Source organism: Anarrhichthys ocellatus, unplaced genomic scaffold, assembly GCF_004355925.1.
Source record: "Anarrhichthys ocellatus isolate YVR2014 unplaced genomic scaffold, GSC_Weel_1.0 scaffold26, whole genome shotgun sequence".
Classification (NCBI taxonomy): Eukaryota; Metazoa; Chordata; class Actinopteri; order Perciformes; family Anarhichadidae; genus Anarrhichthys; species Anarrhichthys ocellatus.
The window spans coordinates 3,666,045-3,685,933 of record NW_022280056.1 but is presented as its reverse complement, the minus strand read 5'-3'; the positions used below and the strand labels follow the sequence as shown (position 1 = coordinate 3,685,933).

General features: G+C 44.7%; 1 protein-coding gene across 1 annotated transcript in view; it reads left to right on the top strand.

The window, feature by feature from the left end:
• Positions 1-6: 6 nt before the first annotated feature.
• The window catches only part of grin2aa (glutamate receptor, ionotropic, N-methyl D-aspartate 2A, a), a 117,145-nt gene continuing 97,262 nt past the window's right edge, over positions 7-19,889 (top strand). The window contains exons 1-2 of the mRNA XM_031862185.1: positions 7-195; positions 9,037-9,549. Coding sequence (XP_031718045.1) covers positions 9,040-9,549 — 510 coding nt within the window. The 5' untranslated portion in view covers positions 7-195; positions 9,037-9,039. The remainder of the gene's footprint in view (positions 196-9,036; positions 9,550-19,889) is intronic.

Below are 19,889 nucleotides of genomic sequence, written 5' to 3'. Positions count from 1 at the left end.
GAACACGCGTGGAACTAATTCACAGCCCGAGACTCCGTGATTTTTATTTTTTGTTCTTCTTTTGCTCTTCTCCTGTTGTGCCGTGTTTGTGAGTGTGATCCCCGTCACAGGCTGCATGGTTTCTCAGAGGAGAGAGGGGACTGTTGCAATGTCATCTCACACCACTGTTTTGGAGCTCTGTGGAAGGGAGATGCTGTAAGTAGACTTTTGTCGTGCCTGTTATTTCCCCCCCCTGAATTTGGGTTATGATGATCATGCACCGTGTCTGTCTCACCCCCACCCCTTCACTCCCTTCTCTCTCTTGATCAGCGGGTACCGTTTTTACCCACAGGCGTCCCTTATCCAAAAGTGCGGCACCCAAAACCACGGAGAGCACAGCTGCCCCCAACTGGGATTTAAACGATGCGAGGCACGCAGTATGAGATGCGAAACAAACTAACAAAATTAATCTCATCTCGGCTCTTACGTCAAGTGTCAAGTGTTATCATTTCCTCATAATTCATATAGCACTGGTGCAGTGAGCTATAAAAGCACATACAGCGTCTCTCAGCCGGCCAAAATAATCTAAAAAAAGAAACACGACTCCATGCACCCTAATAACCTGACTGTGAAATACAAAGAAACGTGCCTCCTTTGGTAGTTGGGCGCATGCACCCAACACCCCTCAACCATCACGCAGTAGGCAATAGTGCAACACACGATGTGAACCCGGTTTCACCAAAAGACAACGAGTTTAACGCAACGTCGCACAAAACAAAGAATGCTTTCTGGTGATTGTATCCAGAGGTTGGGTCACACATTGCGGGTTTTTTTCTGGTCACGCCGCTGGTTGGCACAACTTCCAGCTCTTCTCCATCCCATACCAGGACGAAGAGTCCTGGTATGGGATTATAGGAGGCATCTCTAAGAACGCACCGCCTGTTTTTCTAAATTAAAACGATATTTTGGGGCAACATCTTGCGCATGTGCCCTCCTGAAACGTGACAGAAAGAGAACACAGGCTTTGCCCTAAAAAAGGAAAAAGAAAAAACATCTTTCACTATGTGAGGAGCTCTTGGCCAACAGTGGAGGAGACTGGCCAACGTTGCGCCACTAGGGGGCGCCCTTGTATTGTGTAGGTCCCATTGAACATACCGGGGAGATCCAATTGAATTTACATCTCCTCTCCCACCCCTCCCTCCTGTTCTCAAGATTCAGTCACGTTGTTGAAGCGCAGCTCTCCTGTCACAGAGAAGCCTTCTCTCTATGTAAAGACACCAGCTGCAGCCCATGGAAGGCCCATCCATGCTTTTTTATGACCGCAAAAAGGAAATAATGTATTAACCCAATGCTGTCGATCATGATCATTCTGGTTTCCCTGCTTCAACTACTAGCACGGGTGTGTTTGTGGTCATTATACAGCAGTAGCACGGGGACAAGGGAGTAGAAAGAACTAATGAAGATGAGAGTGGAAGAGTGAGATTGTGTGCGAGACACAGAGGGAGGTCGATGTCATTCATTTGAATACTTAAGATATAGAAGAAGACATTGTTAACACAGCTCAGAGGCTTCTAAGACTCTTAAAGTAAAGAGTTAAAATCACGTTGCCGTCAAGTAGCGGACAGATTGCCCCTGCAAAGGCAGCGCCGCTGTGTTTCAAATTCATCAGCATTGTTCATGGCTGAATAAAGTCTGAAATCCTTTGTGACTCTGGCCTTCAGAGAAAGACAGAAGACAGAAACACTGCAGGGCGAGACGCTCGCTTTGTTCCAAAGAAGCCACACTGACTACAACCTATATGTCTAACCGCCCTCGATGACAATTTACACACACTTTGTTTCTATTACAACAACGATGACCTTTTTTTTTCGTCCTTTAATTTCCTTTAAATACGGCGGCAGCATATGCCGAGCCAGCAAAGCAAATTGGAATTCAGAAAGAGAGAGACGGTGTTCTGAAATGGGCCCCCTGCATGCTAATTGAGCTGAAACGGACTGATGCAATTAGCACTAAAAGAACTGAAAGGGGGGGGGCATAGGTGTGTATCGGGCATCAGGTGCAGAGGGAGAAGACACACACACACACAAAGAGAGAACAGCACGCGGTTCACACCCATTATATAAGAGAATACTAGTGGTGTCACTTCTTTCTTTGTTGGTCTCTCTCTCTCTTTCTCTCTCTCTCACACACGCACACACACACACACACACACACACACAGTGGGTTTGTAGGCAGCTAAAGAGGTATGTGCAGTGGGCAGACAACATGTTGAAGCCTGAGCGGTAGCAGACGATTACTTCCACTGGGCTTCTCATGGGTGCTCATGCACACGTCAGGGCACACGGAGCAGATGGCTGGGCCCTGGGAGAGAGAGAGATGATGGGAGAAAATGGACAGAGGAATGAGCTGACCAAGGGGAAGAGTGGTTGGGCAATAGTTTGGGCTAACTTCAAAGGGACACTCCCAGCAAAGTTGGGAGAAGTTCAAGATTGTTAAGAAGCCGCAGATGTTGAGATATCCTGACTTTTAGTTCCCAGTATTGGTCATGCTCCAAGAACACTGGATGTGCCTCTCAGTCCAAACCAAGTAAGTCCAAGTAAACAGTTTTTGTTGTGCAGAATCAGTGGCGAGTCCCTTTTTTAATTTTGGCAAAAATAATTGGAGCTTAATCCCATTTGTTTCAAAACTACACATCCCATAGTCCGACTCTGTCAGACAGTGTCGGTGGCACTGTGACATCATCCCTTGGACTTTATGATGCCCAATTTCTCTTGACGTCCCTTAGTTTCGGTTCCTGATCTGTTCAGCCCCAATCGCTAACAAGTTCTGTGTTTATTTTCAACAAACCAAAATAAGTTGCTCATGCTGGAAATCAATAAAAATAAACTTTTTGTGCAGCAGAGGATTTTTGTGAAGTGTTGAGAGAGAGGAAAAGTATATCTCAGTTTAGAATAGTATGTATCCACTTAAAAAAGAACTCCAAACAGTCTTCTGTTCATTCAAAACATTTAAAATCCCTCTAAATAGTGTTAGTTTGTATGCCCAGGCCTGTAGACAGTTCCTAACTTCAGCAGCACATTTACAATCATACAAATTCTATTCCTTGGTGGAGGTTTTCTTCATATGGCATAATCCCATTTTAGGATGAAACCCTCAAACTAGAAAGGGATGGAAGAGTACAGGACCAGGGGAATGAATATAAGTGAGAGCAATAGGAATAAGAGAGGAAGAACGATGGCAGAGAAGTGAAATGTCTTGGGACAAAAGAATAAATGAAGAAACTAAATGAAGTTATTTTAGTCTTTGTATAACTTTTGCAGTTATACAAAGTATAAGATGCAATGAGACAGTAGAGTGGAGGCAGGAAGAGACCGATGAACCAGAACCAGAGAGGGAGGGAAGAGCCTCAACACCCCTAGTTCCCTGATCCCAGACCTGGTTAAAGCTTACAAAGCTCAGTAAACAGGCTTACAATTAGTAACAGTCATGTAAAGCAAAATTATCCAAAATGAGGTGAAGACACTACATAAATAAGAAAGTAGTCGACAAAATGGTTCCTCTGCTGAATAGGCCTGGACGAGGAGAGATGGAGGACAGAGGAACAGCTGAGAATGAGACCCATAAGTGACTTTTTAGCAAGTCATTCCAACACGATGGGAAGTAGTATGCTGATATAACACCCTTCACTGTTCAGGAAGTTACCACAAGAGTTTGGAACCTGGCTGTTGTAATTTTTCTCTCATTCAGCCACAAGAGAACTAGTGAGGTCGCCCACTGACGGAGGGTGACACGGCTTGGCACCCAAAGGCTCCCACGTTAAACATCAATAAAAATGTCTTCATGGACAGGGGCGTTGCCCATTAATGTAATCCGACCCCAATTTTCCTTTGGAACCAAGGAGCCAAGCATACTTTTGGCCATGTAGCGTGTTGCTGCTTATTGGTGCAGCCAGATTCTCACGTTTTTATATTACCCGAAAGCCACCATGGTTCTCCGACACACTTCCGCCATCCATTGACTTCAAAGCAGTGCTGTCATGGTAAGGATGGCCTCTGAGCGAGGTGGTTGCTGCAGTCTTTGAAAGGGAGGAGTGAGCGGAGGGGTATTCAGTGGTTGCAATCTGCAACCACAGCGCTAGATGCCACCAAATCCTACACACTGTCCCTTTAAGACAGAAAAGACAGCCAACCCCCCCCCCCAATGTGGCTTGTATTAGATCAAGCTTACAAAGTATAAATGTTTAGAGTATAGTTTCCTTACGTGTGCGTGTGACCTGGTCTACCTCTATTGGTGAGTTTCCATCCGCTGTTTTGATGACGTAATCTTAAGTTACAGAAAAGTAGTGAATTTAAATGCATTTTGCTTAAATTTAGAAAATTCATTGCAGTGGGTGAGAAAGTGATTGAAGGTGGAGGAAATAAGGCTGAAAGCAGTGTGAAAGATGAATGAAGGAGATACGTGAATAGATGAATGGGTGATGAATAAATGTAAAAGTTACGGAGGAAGCAATGTGGGATAGAAAAAAAACACATGCAATATTGAATGTAGCCTTCTACAAACCAGAACATATGTATGTACACACATGCGTCCTCTGGGCCGTGGCATCGTAAAACATACACTTTTCATCCTCGGTATCAGGCAGCCCAGCCCCGACTCTGCAAATAAATCATCCATAGAGTGTGTACAGTGTGATAATCTCATTTTAATGCCATTTAGGAAGGAAGAAGGAAGAACGGATGTGGCCGCGGCGGTAAATGCAATCATATTCATCATCATGTAAAGATAATGCGGCTGAATTATTGATGCATGTGAAACCTAGTTGTGTGTGGACCAGAAACGTGGGCTTTTGTGGAGGTGAAGCCTTGTGGGAGTTGTGCAGAGAGATTTTAGTGCTAGTGTGTGTGTGTAGGAGTGTGTAGGTGTGTATGTGTTTCTAAAAAAAGAAACTTATAGAACAGAGAAAAACAAACTCTTTTTCAACTTGTTTCACTTTCTTCTACCCTGATCACTGAGAGAGTGATTGGTAAGAATACATAGATGCACTTGTGTGAGGAAGAACATGTGTACGACTCTGTGTGTGTGTGTGTGTGTGTGTGTGTGTGTGTGCACGGTAGCCAGTAGTATGGATGTGCCTGCCAAACATAATTTACTGTTATGGTGCCAAGAAACGGGAGCCTTTGTGTGACGACAAACTGTCCCAATCCGATTTGGCTGTGGATGCTCTCGCTCTCTCTCTCTCTCTCTCTCTCTCTCTCTCTCTCTCTTTCTCTCTCTCTCTCTGTGTTTTTGTCCTCCCTCCTTTTGTATGTCTGCCTCTCTCTCTCAATGCCTCTTTCCTCTGCATTGCCTTTACTTCCTCTGCCTGTTTTTCCCGTCTTCGGCCCATTCCTTCTCGCCCTAAGTTCCCCCCTGTGATGCTGCAGAGTTGAGACAAGGAAAGATGAACTCTTCTCTTTTCTTAGTCGGTCTTCTACACCACCCGTTGGAACTGAAAGATAATCTTGTCAACACTGGACTCGCCTGGTACTATAAATACCATAATATGCCAAATTGGTACCAGTTTGACCCTTTCAAAAAAAAGGAATTCTGGTTTTGCCATGCAGCATTACTGTAGAGATGTGTGTGCTATTCTAAATAGGTTTTGAGGAGGATACATGTCCTGAAATGGCTTAGCGGTGTTCTATCGTCCTCAGTTCATACATAATATTCATGGAAACAGAGGCAACCTATAGATATAGTCCCTAATGCCATATGCCCTGTGCAGTATGAAGACAGAACATTTCTGTACCAGTGCTGATGCAGTCTGGAGCAGCTCTCATCCAGCTCCTCTGCTCAGACCTCCCAGACTTTGTAGGCTTCATAACTCTCCTGTAACCTCCAGGAACCGCTGATGAAAAGCATTTTAACAGTTTGATGGTCCAACCGATACTGTGAAATTAATAGCGAAATGTAATATTTAAAATGATAATGGCAGCAGCCGCAGCAGCAGGATGGTCTGGCAATTATGAAGACAGTCCTTCAACCGGAGGGCTGGAGTTTAACGCCTCTTGACAGGAGGAGTCCGCCCTGCTTCAAGTGCTCTTGAGCAAGACATGAAAGGGGAGCCAGCAACATGGGGGCTGTTCGGTAGATGATTGGGGATGTTTGGTGAAGGGTCTCTCATGTATGAAAGTAAAGCAGGATTCAAAGACAGATAAATAAATATCAGTTCTGTTGAATTATGGGATTTCACTCAGTGTCGGGGCAAGCCTTCATGTAATGCTGCGTCTTTGTTTTTGTGACGGAACATGGCGACTTTTTGACGGAGACACTATGAATCTATGAGGCATCGGTGCTCTCTCTGCAGCGAACGGACTGCTTCATCCTCGGGTCTGCTCTAACGGTGTTCATGCTCGGTTGGGCAGGGAGGGACAAGCAGTCCTCTGCTAGTTTTAAAAACAGGATAACACATGCAGAGCCTTTCCGCTGGAGTCTCAATTTCATTACAGAATCAAAAGGTTATGACAAATCTTAGCCCACAGAAAATCATCTAAAGCCGTCGTCGGACTCACAAATAGACAATGCAGCTGCAGGTTTCCCTCTTTCTTGAGGCAAGATGGGGTTGAAAAGTAGTGGCGAACTTTACAAATCAGAAAATGTGTTTTATTATATTTCTTAAAGGTATTCTGGTGAATAAGTTTATGACAATTGAGAAAGTCAGAAGGCAAGTTGAACAGCAGCTGGCAGGCGTGAGACGCACCGGAAACAATTTGGAATGATTTGCTGAACTAAGTGGTCCTTTTTAATAAATAAACTACACTTCCGTATACTTTAAAACAGGTAACCTCCACTATTTTTGAGGCATCTTGTTAAGTAAGAGACAAAAAAAAAGCAGGATTGAAAGCATCATGTCCTTGGTAACTAAATCTGCATGAGTCCCTCTATTTGACTGTCTGCTTATGAAAAGGCATTGGTTGGTAACGTGTGGATGTCTCTTATGTTAATGATAATGAACGCTTTGTAAATGAGAATACTTTATTGTGACCTAAGTGCTTAAAATCTGCGCTGGTCCTGTGAATCAATTTGTGCACCGACGCGATAACACGCCGTCCCTGTCACTGGATCCATAAATCGTCAGCGGTGCACATGGACACATTATGTGACCATATGTTTCATGCCCTTCTGATTTTGCTCACGCTCTGCTGTTCCGCACACCTGCCCATATGTGCTAAACATGACGATAAACCTACACTCCTGTTCTACGCTCTCTGAGCATCGGACGTCCTCGGGGGTCCAGCGAGTGTCGTCTCCTTAGGGAGAGGGATGGTGTAGTGAGTTATGTGTGACGATGGTGATGTCACGGCGCTCCTCTGCTGTGGTTGGTGCAGAGTAACACATCCACACTCTCAACCCCACACACACACAAACAACTGAGGAAAACCCCCCTCCAACCCTCTGCCCCCCGTCGGTGTCCCACAGTGGCATCCCAATCTATTTATAGCACTCATCAGCCTGCTCGTTCTCTCTCAGCCTTTATGTAACTTGTCTCCTCCTTACCTCTCTGATACAAAATGAGTGAGTGTGTCTGGCAGCTGTGACTGCACTCTGTACGCTGAATCGTTTATGTAAAAACCTAAAAAATTAATGCGAAGAAAGACTCAAATCAGCATCAGGGGGGAAGTGTAACCGACTTTATCAAACACAATATTTATTTTGTCTTTTTTTATTCACTATTCACAGAAGAATATCCAGTTGGCTGTGCAGAGAGGTATGCATGTCGATTCTCACCATACAACTCCAATAGTTTTAGCTTACACTGTGATGTCCCTTTAAGAACTCATAAGTATGACTGGCTTTCATGGTTTTACATTTGTTTTTGATAGTTTTATTTAACCCACTAAGTTCATGACAGTGGGGTTTAAGCGGGGAGAACATAATGTTTGTCTTTTTGATTCCTGGCAGGAAGCTGTGAATTTGACCACAATTCAAATATTAATTATATACAAACAAGACAATGAGTCTACCTCCATGCTAGCAGCTTTGTGAGGCTGTACTTTGCTTTGAGCTTAATGCTAACTTCAGCATGCTAACATGCTCACAATGACAATGCTACCCCGCTGATGCTAAACAGACATAATATTCACCAACTTAATTTAGTGTGTTGGCATGCTAACAGTTGCTTAGGAGCACTAAGTACAGCGAGGCTGACGGGAATAGTTTTGCAGGTATAAACTAGATTATTGGGAAAATGAATGTCATGGTGGTGCTAGAGGAAAAGTCAGGATCACAAACATCGTTAGGATTCATCCTCTGGGCTCCACGAATGATCTCAATGGAACTTAATTGCAATCCATCCAAAAGTTGCTCAGATATTTCTTTCAGTACTTTGAGTTATAATGTATAGAACCCTATTCCCCATACTGTGTGCGCTACAGCCTTCAACTCTATAATATGAAAACCAAATGACCCGCCATTATGTCACTCTCTTACACAATCATACATGCACATAATATTATTGCCTGGCGCAACATTGCAAATAATTGAACAGCTAAATCAACAGACAGGCAGGAAGCGTAACAGAACCAAACATATGGGAATGTTGAGTACAGTTTGTCTATCACTGTCACTCACAGCCCCCCCCCCCCTTTGCAATTTGTGCGTCAATCTATGCTGAAGGCTGAGTTAAAAGATATTACACTTGTAAACTGCATAACTGTCTGCCTGCTGCTTCCGAACAGCACAGCTTGCTCCTGAATCATCTGATCCCAGCGTCGTGACCATAAAGAATAGGCTACACTTGTTAGTCATTTTCTCTTTCTCTCACCCCTCCGCAACTTCCTCTCAAGGCCATCTCCCTCCCCACAAGGTTTATGTGTATAATAACATTACTGAGAAGAAGTGGAATAAAAAGGAAAGATGCAACCTGAATATGTGGGCTTAAAGAGCCATGCATTAACAATTTATCTCCCCTGTCTTTTCTCTCTGCCTTCATCTTTCCACACTTCTCTCTGCCACCTCCTTCTCTCTTTTTGATCTGTCCTCATCTGTGCTGTTCTTCCTCATCCTTTTCCCATGCAGGGGATGAAGTGGTTTGGCAGAATGTCCCTCAGCAGCAAAAGGAGTAAGAGGAGGAGTAGATGGAGCAGCAATTTCACCAGTTGCACCATTAGCAGTGGTAGTAATGGAGTGCTGCTATCCCTGGCTCTCCTGGTGGCGGTGACCCTGATTGCTGACCCCGTGGCGGCCCAAAAGCAGCGAACTGGCGGCGCCTCGGATAAAGTGCCGGTCCTGAACATTGCGGTGATCCTGGGACGCACGCGCTACATCTCAGAACGGGATATCCGGGCGCTGTGGAGCAAGGAGGACCCCATCGACGTCAACGTGGTCACACTGCTGGTCAACGAGACCGACCCGAAGAGCATCATCACCAACATGTGCGACCTGATGTCCGGGACAAAGATCCACGGCGTGGTGTTCGGGGATGGCACCGACCAGGAGGCCATCGCCCAGATTTTGGATTTTATTTCCTCGCAGACGCTCATACCCATCCTGGGCATCCACGGAGGGTCGTCCATGATCATGGCCGATAAGGTATGGAGGATCGTGGGTGGGAGGATGATTGCTGGAAGAGTGTTGTTTTTTTGATGAATGGATGAAGTTATGCAAAGCCAAGTGGTGTATGGAGTTGACCGAATGGGTGAATTACAACTTTGAAATGAACCAAATTGAATGATTGCTTCGGTTTGGAGTGAGTCTTTGCTGAACCGAGAAGATCAAGCACACACCCACCTGACACCTTTTACATATTTGGCTGGGGCTGTTGAGATCCTGTGAAACGGTAATCATATCTTATCATGCTTACATGAGAAACATTGCCAATAAGCAGCACCTTTCAAATATCAGTGTAGCTGAAAAGAAAGAATCCCAGACTAACATTGGTGTAAAGAGATGATGTGGAGGATGTAACATGGGTAGGAGGATGAGGTAAGTATCTGCAGAAAGGAGTTGGAGGAATGGGTAGAAGAAAAGCAGGTAGAGAACAGAAGCAAGGAAAGAAGGATGGGTGACTCAAGAGGAGAGGAAATCTGGAAGGCAGTGGGTGTCTGTAAGTTTGGCTAATGGCGACTGCGTGGTACAGTGAGCTGTAATCTTGGAAGTCTCCATTCATGGTGCAGGATTCTTTCAGACAAAAGTGCGAGAGTCACGACTGGTTGTGCCATTTGAATAGCCCTCAGCCTGCCAATCACTTTGAACCGTGAATAGGAAGAGACAAGTGGCACATGATGCCGTGGACTCACGAGGCAGTGCTTGGCGCCGGGGATTCATCAGATCCACAATGAGGATATTCTTATCTGTATTATTTGCCCAGAAGATCAAAGGCGGCTTACCAGACAGTGTGTTAGCCAGACTTAAAGATGCTACATATAGCGCTTTGAAACACCGACGTGTCCATTGTCAAATCATTGACAGACATCTTGGTGTAATTGTAAGGAAATGAAATTGGAGGTCTTATCCAATGGTATTGTTAGTCTTTTACAAAATTACTGCCACACTTCTGATAAATTCTAGCTTCTTCCCCCACAACCAAGTGCCAACTAGTGAGTGTTTGTCTTTCCTTTAACACCCTAAAGAGGAGGAATTGTTTCTCTATAAACCTTTCCTTTTTCCTTTGAGATCCACCAGTGTGAGACAATCACAAATCATTAGCTCCAGTCTCAGTGAAAGACCAGCATCGCTCTTCCTATTTCATGCCACGGAGCAATCGCTCTTTCTTCCAGCAGGTCTCCCACCAAATGCGACCCTGTGGCCCACAATAAAACATGCAGCAGCCGTAGAACGTCTCAGCGACTTATCTCGTGTGTTTATAGCAAATATACAAATGTCTTAAAGTCATTGCGGTAAAACGTTATTGACCATGTAATGCTAAAAACACGCGGATGTTGGAGGAGAGCGCAGAGGAGGAGGAGGAGGAGGAGGAGGAGGGAAATGAGTGCTGAAATAGAGGAGGTGGAGAGGGAAATGAAAGGGGGCGAGGGATAATCTCTCAGCTTGACCAGAGGCAAGGCTGAGTGGAGGGGAATTACAGAATGTCCTGACTGGCACCTGCCACACACCACCTACTTCATCAACACACACATGTGTACACCTACACACATACACACACACACACACACACACACACCCACCTCATGTCCCCTGTCAACGAGTGTCATTGAAACAGCAGCAATTCAGCTCCTTGACAGCATGAGCATTTCCTCTGCAGGAGCAGATGAGGAGAAAATAATCCACTTTGAAATGCTCGACCCGCCACTTTGTCTTCCCTTTTGTATTCTTTCTCACACTTTCCATCACCTCCACCCCCCCCCCCCCCCCCCCCCCCCCCCCCATTTATCTGTGTGTCTGTGCTAGCTGCAAATCCTCTTCACAATATGTGAAGTTCATTGTCGTCAATACATTGCTTTTTGTGGACGTTTTGGGGATGCAACGTAATGCAGTAAATGTACTGTGCATTTGAGGACGCATTAGAGGATCATCATGGATGGTTTACACCAGTTGTTTTTAAGAATATAATTAAAAGGGAACCTCTTAAATGTAATAGAAATCTAAGCATGGGGTTTGTTCAAATATATAACGTGTGAGTGTAGAAGCCAGAGCAATCAAAACGCTGACAAATTAAACCAGCGGTTTTAATATGTTTGAAAACAATCAGTCTCCCTCAATGCATCTTCATTGTTATTAGGCCTGCAAATTGTTATTGTCATTATCAATCAAAACCTCAATTATGTTTTCAATTAAGCATTTGTACTATAACTTGCCATAAAATATATTTAAAAAAAATGCTGATTGCAATTTCTCAAAGACCAGATTTACTTCTTCAAATAGCTCTTCTCTTTCCCAACAGTCCACAATCCAAATACTATATATATATATATATATATATATGAAGTCTGTTTAACGATATGTAATGAAGAAAAGCAACAAATACTCTCATTTAAGGAGGTTCAGCGGACGTTTGGCATGTGGTTGACATCACTCGTATAGCTACAGAGTCGGCAGGATAATGGTTGTGATCGTGTTAACACTCACACACACACACACACACACACACACACACACAAAAAAAAAGCATTTAAACCTGGTGTAAATGTTACGTGAAGTGCTGCAGTGTGTTTCTGTCCCAAACCCGGATTAGGATTCTTCTAATGTGTCCTCCATCCTCTCCTTGTAAGGTTTACACAGTCTGTTACCCTCCCTCTAAAGTTTATATAACTCCTCACCCGCTGTAGGTTAAGATTTATTCAGTTACCCTCTGAAGTGTAAGCAGCGCGGCCCCTCTGCCGCCTTGTTCCATGCAGATTTTCGCTAATCCTCATGTGACATACGAGAAGCTCGGCTCCAATGATTACGCCTTGTAAGACCCTCCGTGTGTTTGTCTGTTCACGATTACGCCTTCGTACTTGTGTGTGCATAGACGTGCATGAAATTTCCCCTCGCATATATATGCTTTAATGCCTCAGCGTGCTTCCTCTGCCCGTCACTTGGAGGCTAAATCTCCCGGTGCTGAGGACTTCCAGTCAAAGCTGTTTCCATGTCAACCTCAAGAGAATACTATCTGTGAGCTTCTACGTTATGTTTTCTTAAAAAGACACTTACGCCTCATCTTCTCTCTGTCTTTCCTTTCTTTTCTCTCCTTGTGTTGTGTTCTCTCCTTGCTTGTTGATTAGATACATCTTGCAGTATCTGCGGTCTGCGTTGGTCCCGTCCATACATCTATCAGCCTTTAGTTGAATAATGCACCACTCCCCTGTATTGAAAAGAATACATTATTGATCGAGGAGAGGAATGTCTTCTCTTGCTGCATTCTCAGCAATCTGCCGCTGAGGCACCACCCCGGCAGTTCCTTTAAAACAGGGTGGGTTGAAAAAGAAAAACTCTTATCATTTATTGTTTTTGCTCATTGCTGACATTCATTTTTTTCTCTTTCGCTCTCTCCGTCCTCTCTTGCGTCAACTTTTGAAGGCTCCCGCTTTCCCATTCCCTGAGCCGGTGTAATTGCGCGGGTGGATGTCTGGCCCCGGCTTGCTGATTGGCTTCGTGTAATTGTCACGCTAAATGCTTATCGACTTGCTCCGAGGTGAATAACGGCAACTGGATCCTGTTGGTCACGAACACTCTCTGTATTTCTCAAGTCTTTGTTTGTGTCTGTCCTAACTCGCAGCTGTTGATACTTCCAGTTTGTTAAGTCTTCTGCTGTTGTGTTTTCTGTTTTTTCATTTTCTCTTCACATTTTGAGACCACCATGGTCCGTGTGCACCGCTTGTGTTAACAGCAGTGATGGGAGTTGTCCCTCCCTGTTTTGCTCTTTGAAGAAAAACAAACTCCCTTGCTTCTGAATAAATCAACGTGTTGGAGAATATTGTGACGCTCTTTAATCTTCCTCAGCAGTGTAACGCTGCAGATGTGACTGTGTGTTCTAGACTGCCTCTGCAGCGATGTCGCCTTAACTGACACATGCACGCACACATTTGTCCTTCTATACTTGTGAGGACCTTCATTGACAATGCATTCTCTGGCTCCTTCTCCTAATCAGCACAACTAACCGCCTGAACCAAACTCCCACCCTAGACCACTGCTCTTTTAACCTGACTGTGACCAAAAGCTCGTTCTTATTTGAACCCCCTAACCTCTGTGAGGACAGGCCGAAATGTTCTCACTTTCCAAAAATGTCCTTACTCCCAAGTTCTAGGACTTAAATAAGTCCTCACAAAGATAGATGTACAGTAACCTAAATAACACACAATCGTGTTTCCATCACTTCAGAGGACATTACATTGACTTACATTCGTTTCCTGGAGTCTTTCCCATACCCTCACCATAACCGCTCTTTGCCCACACGTGTGTAATGCGCACGCACACACACACACACACACACACACACACACACACACACAATATTTTCACTTCAGAATTCCTCCGTTGAGCGTCTTAAACAGCTGACACATTTACATGGGTTGATTAAATAATTATTCAGCATTTGAAACCAATGAATGGAGACTGTGTGTGTGATGCTCAGTGGAGCACAGAAAGCAAAAGCCTCCCAGATTATTCTGCTGACACCAATGCAAAAAAAGTAAAATACTGAACACTAAGCAGATTTAGAATTTGTCACTTTGTTATTCAAAACCAAAATCAAAGATATTTTTCCAGTAAAATTGGTCATTCCATTGATCTCTAATTGGGAATATGTCATAGAGTACCACACTCAGGGAACTCTTCTTGCTTTGGGCTGACTAGTGGTGACTACATTTTATAAAAAGAAAATACACTGAATGATGCTCTACGTGACAAATTTAGTAAGTGCACTGATGCTTTTCCTGCGTGCAGGATTCAGTGTGGACTAACACACTAATTATTGACTTTTTTTTTACTGGCCTGATCATGCATATCGATAAACTGGTGCCCTAGTACTGCTCGTATGTGTTCCTATGTTTTTATGTTTCATGACAGCAGATGGCTGAGAAAAGTTTTTTATACCAACTAACCACACACACCCGATGTAACTGCCAGCAGTAATGTAGTATAGATGCAAACGTGTGTGTGTGTGTGGTGTTGTGATCAAAGGACATTATTCATCCATCCCTGTTGTTGTCTCCCCTCAGGCGGTGTAATTACACACAGACACACACAGACACTCACACTGACGGCTGTTGCTTCTTGCTTGTGTCAAACATAGCAGGTCAGAGCGGAAAGGTGGAGGGAAGGAGATAAAGTGGATGGAAACAACATTTTTATGATATTACTCAGGAGTTCGTCCAATTACCGTGTGGAGACGTTAAATCACACTGTCATTTAACTGGAGCACCCTCAGCCCGCTGAAACACAGGGCCCACCGCACCGTCACACACCTCTGTGGAGAAAATATTGTGCTCGTGTGTACACAGATGTGCGAGTGCCTCGGAACTGTATGTGTGTGTGCGTTTTATCTGTGTGCATGTGCGTTATCGATAACTTACCAACAAAGGCAATTTGTTTTCGTGTGTCTATAATTGGCTCGTGTGAGTGTGTGTCCAGAGAGCAATGATGACATCACTGGGCTGTTGTCAGATATCTTATTCCCTCGATGGTCCTCAGTGACACTTTACCTCTCCTTGTTTCGTATTCATGGTGTGTGTAGAGTTTGTGTGAGTGCCTTAATGTGTGTGTGTGTGTGTGTGTGTGCGCGCGCAGCCACTCTATGTTCGAGTGTGTGTATTATTCCAATAGCTATGCAGCCGTCTTGCCGATGAGAAATGGCCTCTCACATCTCAAAGGGAATCGATTTGAATGAATATGTGGGACTAGAGGAAAAGGAGCTGTTAGCTCTTTCTATGAGTACATTTCCCTCTTTCTCTCCCCCCCCCCCCCCCCCCCCCCCCCCCCCCCGCTCCTCTCTGGCTGTCCTTGATGGCATCTGTTCCAAAGTATAGAAAAGTTAGCATTTGTGCTGCTGAGCTTTACCCCTCCCATTCCCCTCATCTCTCCTCCTTCTTCAACTCTGTTTTCCTTTCTTTCCCTTTCTCCTCCTCTCTTTCTCGCTCTCTTCCTTCTCCTTCTTTGTCGCCTATTCCCCTTCAGCATCTCAGGAGAGTCTTGGCTTCAGCCGCAGTGTGTTCAGAGATTGCAGCAACACACACACTCATAGACCAGCACACACACACACACACACACACTTACAAAGTTCCACATTCCACTAGCACACACGGATGCTTGCAAAAGAAGAGGGTGCATTTTAACAGTGACGGCTGTAGCCAGGTGGACGAGTCGGGTCACGAGCTGTAATAAAATCCACTGGATGGGTATTGACCTGGCACTGTGAAAATGAAAGTTATGACCCACACTACCCAGAGCATCTCCTCCACTCTTAAATTAATTGACAAAAGCTGGGGATGGACGGACTAACTGCGTTATGTGCTTGCTGAACTGGGATCTAAATTGATTTTGATGTCGTACTGGTGCAAGCATTTACTTTTAGTCTTTAATCATTTCAACCTTCTGCTGCTGCTTAGTCCTCAGTCAAACTCTTTCTGCAGCTCGTGCTGTCGGAGACGCTCGGGTCTGTGCTCCGTGTGCTTTTGACCCACAGAGACGTTGATCAGTGTCACGCTGCAATCGCCATCACATTCCAACTATTTGTTTGCCGTCGGGACTGTACAAGTGTTTTTGTGTGTTCCAGATAGGGCGTGTTGTCACTCGGCGGTGTCGCTACAAGGATAAGCAAACAACGGCCTGGCTAACATCAGGCTAATCCTCTTGTCTGTTTGTCTTGTGTGCGTTTGTGTTTTTGTGTGTGAGTGACTCTCAGACTAATGTGTGAGTGGGTGGGTCCGTCCACCCATCTTTTTTTTCTTCTTGTTGATTAACCCAAGTGTCTCAGGAGTAAATTGAATTTCTGATCTGCTTGACTCAACTCTCGTCAGCCGCCGTAATCCGACAGAAATACCCTACAATAAATATAACATAAGCTCGGCGGCCGAGAGACTGAAGAGGCACACAGAGAATAACGCAGCTATCACAGCTTTGGAGGAGAGAATTTTGTCATCTCAGCTTAAGCCTGACTAATATACAGATAACTCATGCAATGCAGTTGCTGGCTGAGAAAAGTCTTTTCATTCCTCTGCGTTGTGTCACGAGGCAATTGCGCCAACGTGAGAACGATATTAAAGAAAAAAGGCACGAAAAAGCTCCCGTCGCTGAAGCCTTCGGAGAAACATCTCCTCATTTTCTGAACATTGAAGTCGTTTGATTAAATTGTCTACACTCGTTCCTTAAGCTGCAGAACCTCATTATGAGCGACAGCTACTTATTAACGAGAAGCATCTTTCAGGAGGACTTGTCAGTCACAGTTATGGTGGAGGGAGAGAGACAGAGATGTGAGTGAGAGGTTTGGGGTTTGTCAGACTTTATTGCTACTACCTACTGTACTCATGCTCCTGAAGTACACACAGATAAATATCAACCAACTTTGCCCTCAGGGGTGTTGATCTGATGGCTTATTTATGTCGACATGAATACGGATGTGTTGCACTAAACGCATCAGAGGGGGGAGTCGTGATTGACAGATTGTTCTAGATGGATAGCTGAAAAAGATTTTCCGGTTGGGGGTCATAAAGTTAGCCCCCTCATAAACCTGCAGCCACCGTGATGTGCTGTATAATGACTCCACACACACAGGCCGGTCCACAGCAAGTCCTGTTGAGTGGGGGCGTATCAGGAATCGGTTTATCCTGTCAAGCTGGTCTCATCCAGCGTTCGTAGCAATACCTACGAAAAAAAGAATGCGCCATAATGAAATGGTGCAACAAACCTAGAATGGATGGCAGAAAGAAGATCTCAAAATTGCCGCCCGAGTTTTACTTTGCAGCTGCCAATCAACTGTTACATACAAACAAATGAGAGAGTTTAAACTTTAAAGATGGAAAATATTCCAACTAAGGAAGTGTTTATTGAAATACATGTATTACATTACAACTATAAGTATCTCGGCAGTTTGTGCTGATTCACCTGCTGCGTTAGTATGAGATTCTTTTCTTAAGTTATACAATCCTCTTGATAGTTTCCCAACATGAGAGCAATGTAAGTTTAAAATGGCAGCCATGGAAATGACGTCAGCCAGACTGTTTTGAGGTTTAGACCTCAACATCAGTAATAAAGAGGGAAACCTGGGAGCCTTTTAATAAAGGTGGTTATTAGGGCAGAGGGCAGGGAGGCTGGAACACGCTGAGTGGTTTAACAGACACACTCACACATTTCAGTCGTGTCTCTTCCTCTGGTGCAGTAAAGTGTCTTTGTTCTGTGATTATTGGTGCAGTCCATTCTCTAGGCTTGTTTCTGCAGTTATTTAAAAAACACACAAAAAAACCACAAACAAAAAAACACACGCACACACACACTACGATGTCTTCCTTTTGAGCTGCTTTGGGATTTGAATAAAATTCCACCGTGCTGGGAGGTCAGACAACAGTCACTGGCTTTAAGTTTGATCTAATTAGATGAGCCGCGGAAAAGGAACGGACCTCCCACTCCTCAAACTTCATGCGGGACAAAGCGTGTCGGGGGATGGGGGGGGAGACAGACAGGACAGGAGATCTATTTAAATAGGTCATTGAAAATACTAAAAAACAACAACTTTCATATTGAAATCTTTTGTATAACAGAAGTTTTTGCACTGATTGTGTTTTAATTTGATCAAATCAGGTCTTCCTGCATCCCTGTGTTGCTTTGTCCTCCATCATCATCGCCTCCTCTCATCTGCTTTTCTCATCTAATCTCCTGTCTATCTGTCCTTCCTTCTTCTCTTTCTCTTGTTTTTTTCCAACCGCAGCTTCTTTGTTCAGCGTTTTTAAGATTGTGGTGAGAGATCTCTCAGAGTGGCCTATCTATAGCAGCCATGTCGAAAGGAGCTCGCCACGGCTGCACCCCGCAACTCCCTCTTCCCTCCCATCCACACACACACACACACACACACACACACGAAATCACACACGGCACTTAACAAAGCCACGTTTCAGGGACAAAGTGTTTGATTCAGCTCTCTCTTCTTTAATGGCACCACTTTTTCTATCCATCTTTCCGCCCATTCCTTTCCCTTCTGCTTCGTCTATTTCTGACTTAAAAGCACACACACGTACACACACACAGGTATGCATGCAGCACACACACACACACACACACACACACACACACACACACACACACACACACACACACACACTGTCATGCAGATATGCTGTTGCCACATTACTCCGCAGTGTCTGCAGTGAAGGAGGACAATCACGTTGGAATAGGGCTGGCTTGCTTCTCTCGCCTGCTCTCGGCATCCTGTGCAGAGCTTTTCGGAGCGTTGCGGCACAATTCCACTAAAGTGGGCCGTGGTCTCTCCTCTAGTGTGTTAGCGTTAGCGTATAGCCCGGCCCAGCACGGCACCATGTCGGGGGCAGCGAGCTGTGCTAAAAGACAGGGAACGGAGAGATGCAGGCAGTGAGAGTGACATGAATTAAATATCCCAGCCGACGAGCCTCTTCCTTGTTTCACTCGTCTCTCCATTATGACGGAAAGCCCCGTGGAGCATGAAGTCAACCTTAATTGTTCTAAAGTAGCGAGCTAGATGGGGGCAAGGATGGATGGATGGATGTTAGAAAAGGGACGGCTCGTAAGAACGTCCCTGTGTGACATGCGAGCACCGTGGGGGGGCTCTCGGGGAAACGGCATTATTCATGTTTTATTGGCACACTCAGTTTATTTGTATCTCTCTGCCTCACTCCCTCACTTCTCTCCCAGTTTGTGTAACGGACAGCGAGCACTTTGCTCTTAAAACTTCAGCTTTAAAAAAATAATAAATAGAAAGGATGCTGCATCACATCCATTAGCATGAAAGACAACTTAAGAGGACTCCTCGAGCCTGACAAGAAGTGTCCCTGTGTCTGACTGACTGCTGGAAGCTACGTATATGCTTCACATCCGCAAACCTTTAACCCTCTGGGGCTGAAAACAAAACAGAATAATAAAAGCCTCAGCTCGTGCTTTTATCCATCCGTTGGCAAGTTGTGTGTCGTCACACCTTACGTTTGAGAGGTTCACTTTGGCATCATATGTGTTAAGGTATATGCTTGCACTGTATGTACGTGAAAACATGGCGTCCATAGTTCACAATGAGTCAGTGGTATTGAAGACAGTCTAACGCAGTAACTGATAATGAAGGCTTCAACGTCCCTCTACATTTGTGTCTTCCCGGTTTAAATGCTGCAGTGAACGACTTTTTTGGAGGGAACTATTTTTAGTTTTTCAGGTCATTTGCAACTCGTCTCGGCGCTCTCGGCTCTAGTCCTTAATATGTAGTCCTTAAAGTGTCGTGTTACATCATGGAACTGACGTAGTGTGGTGACCCCCCCCCC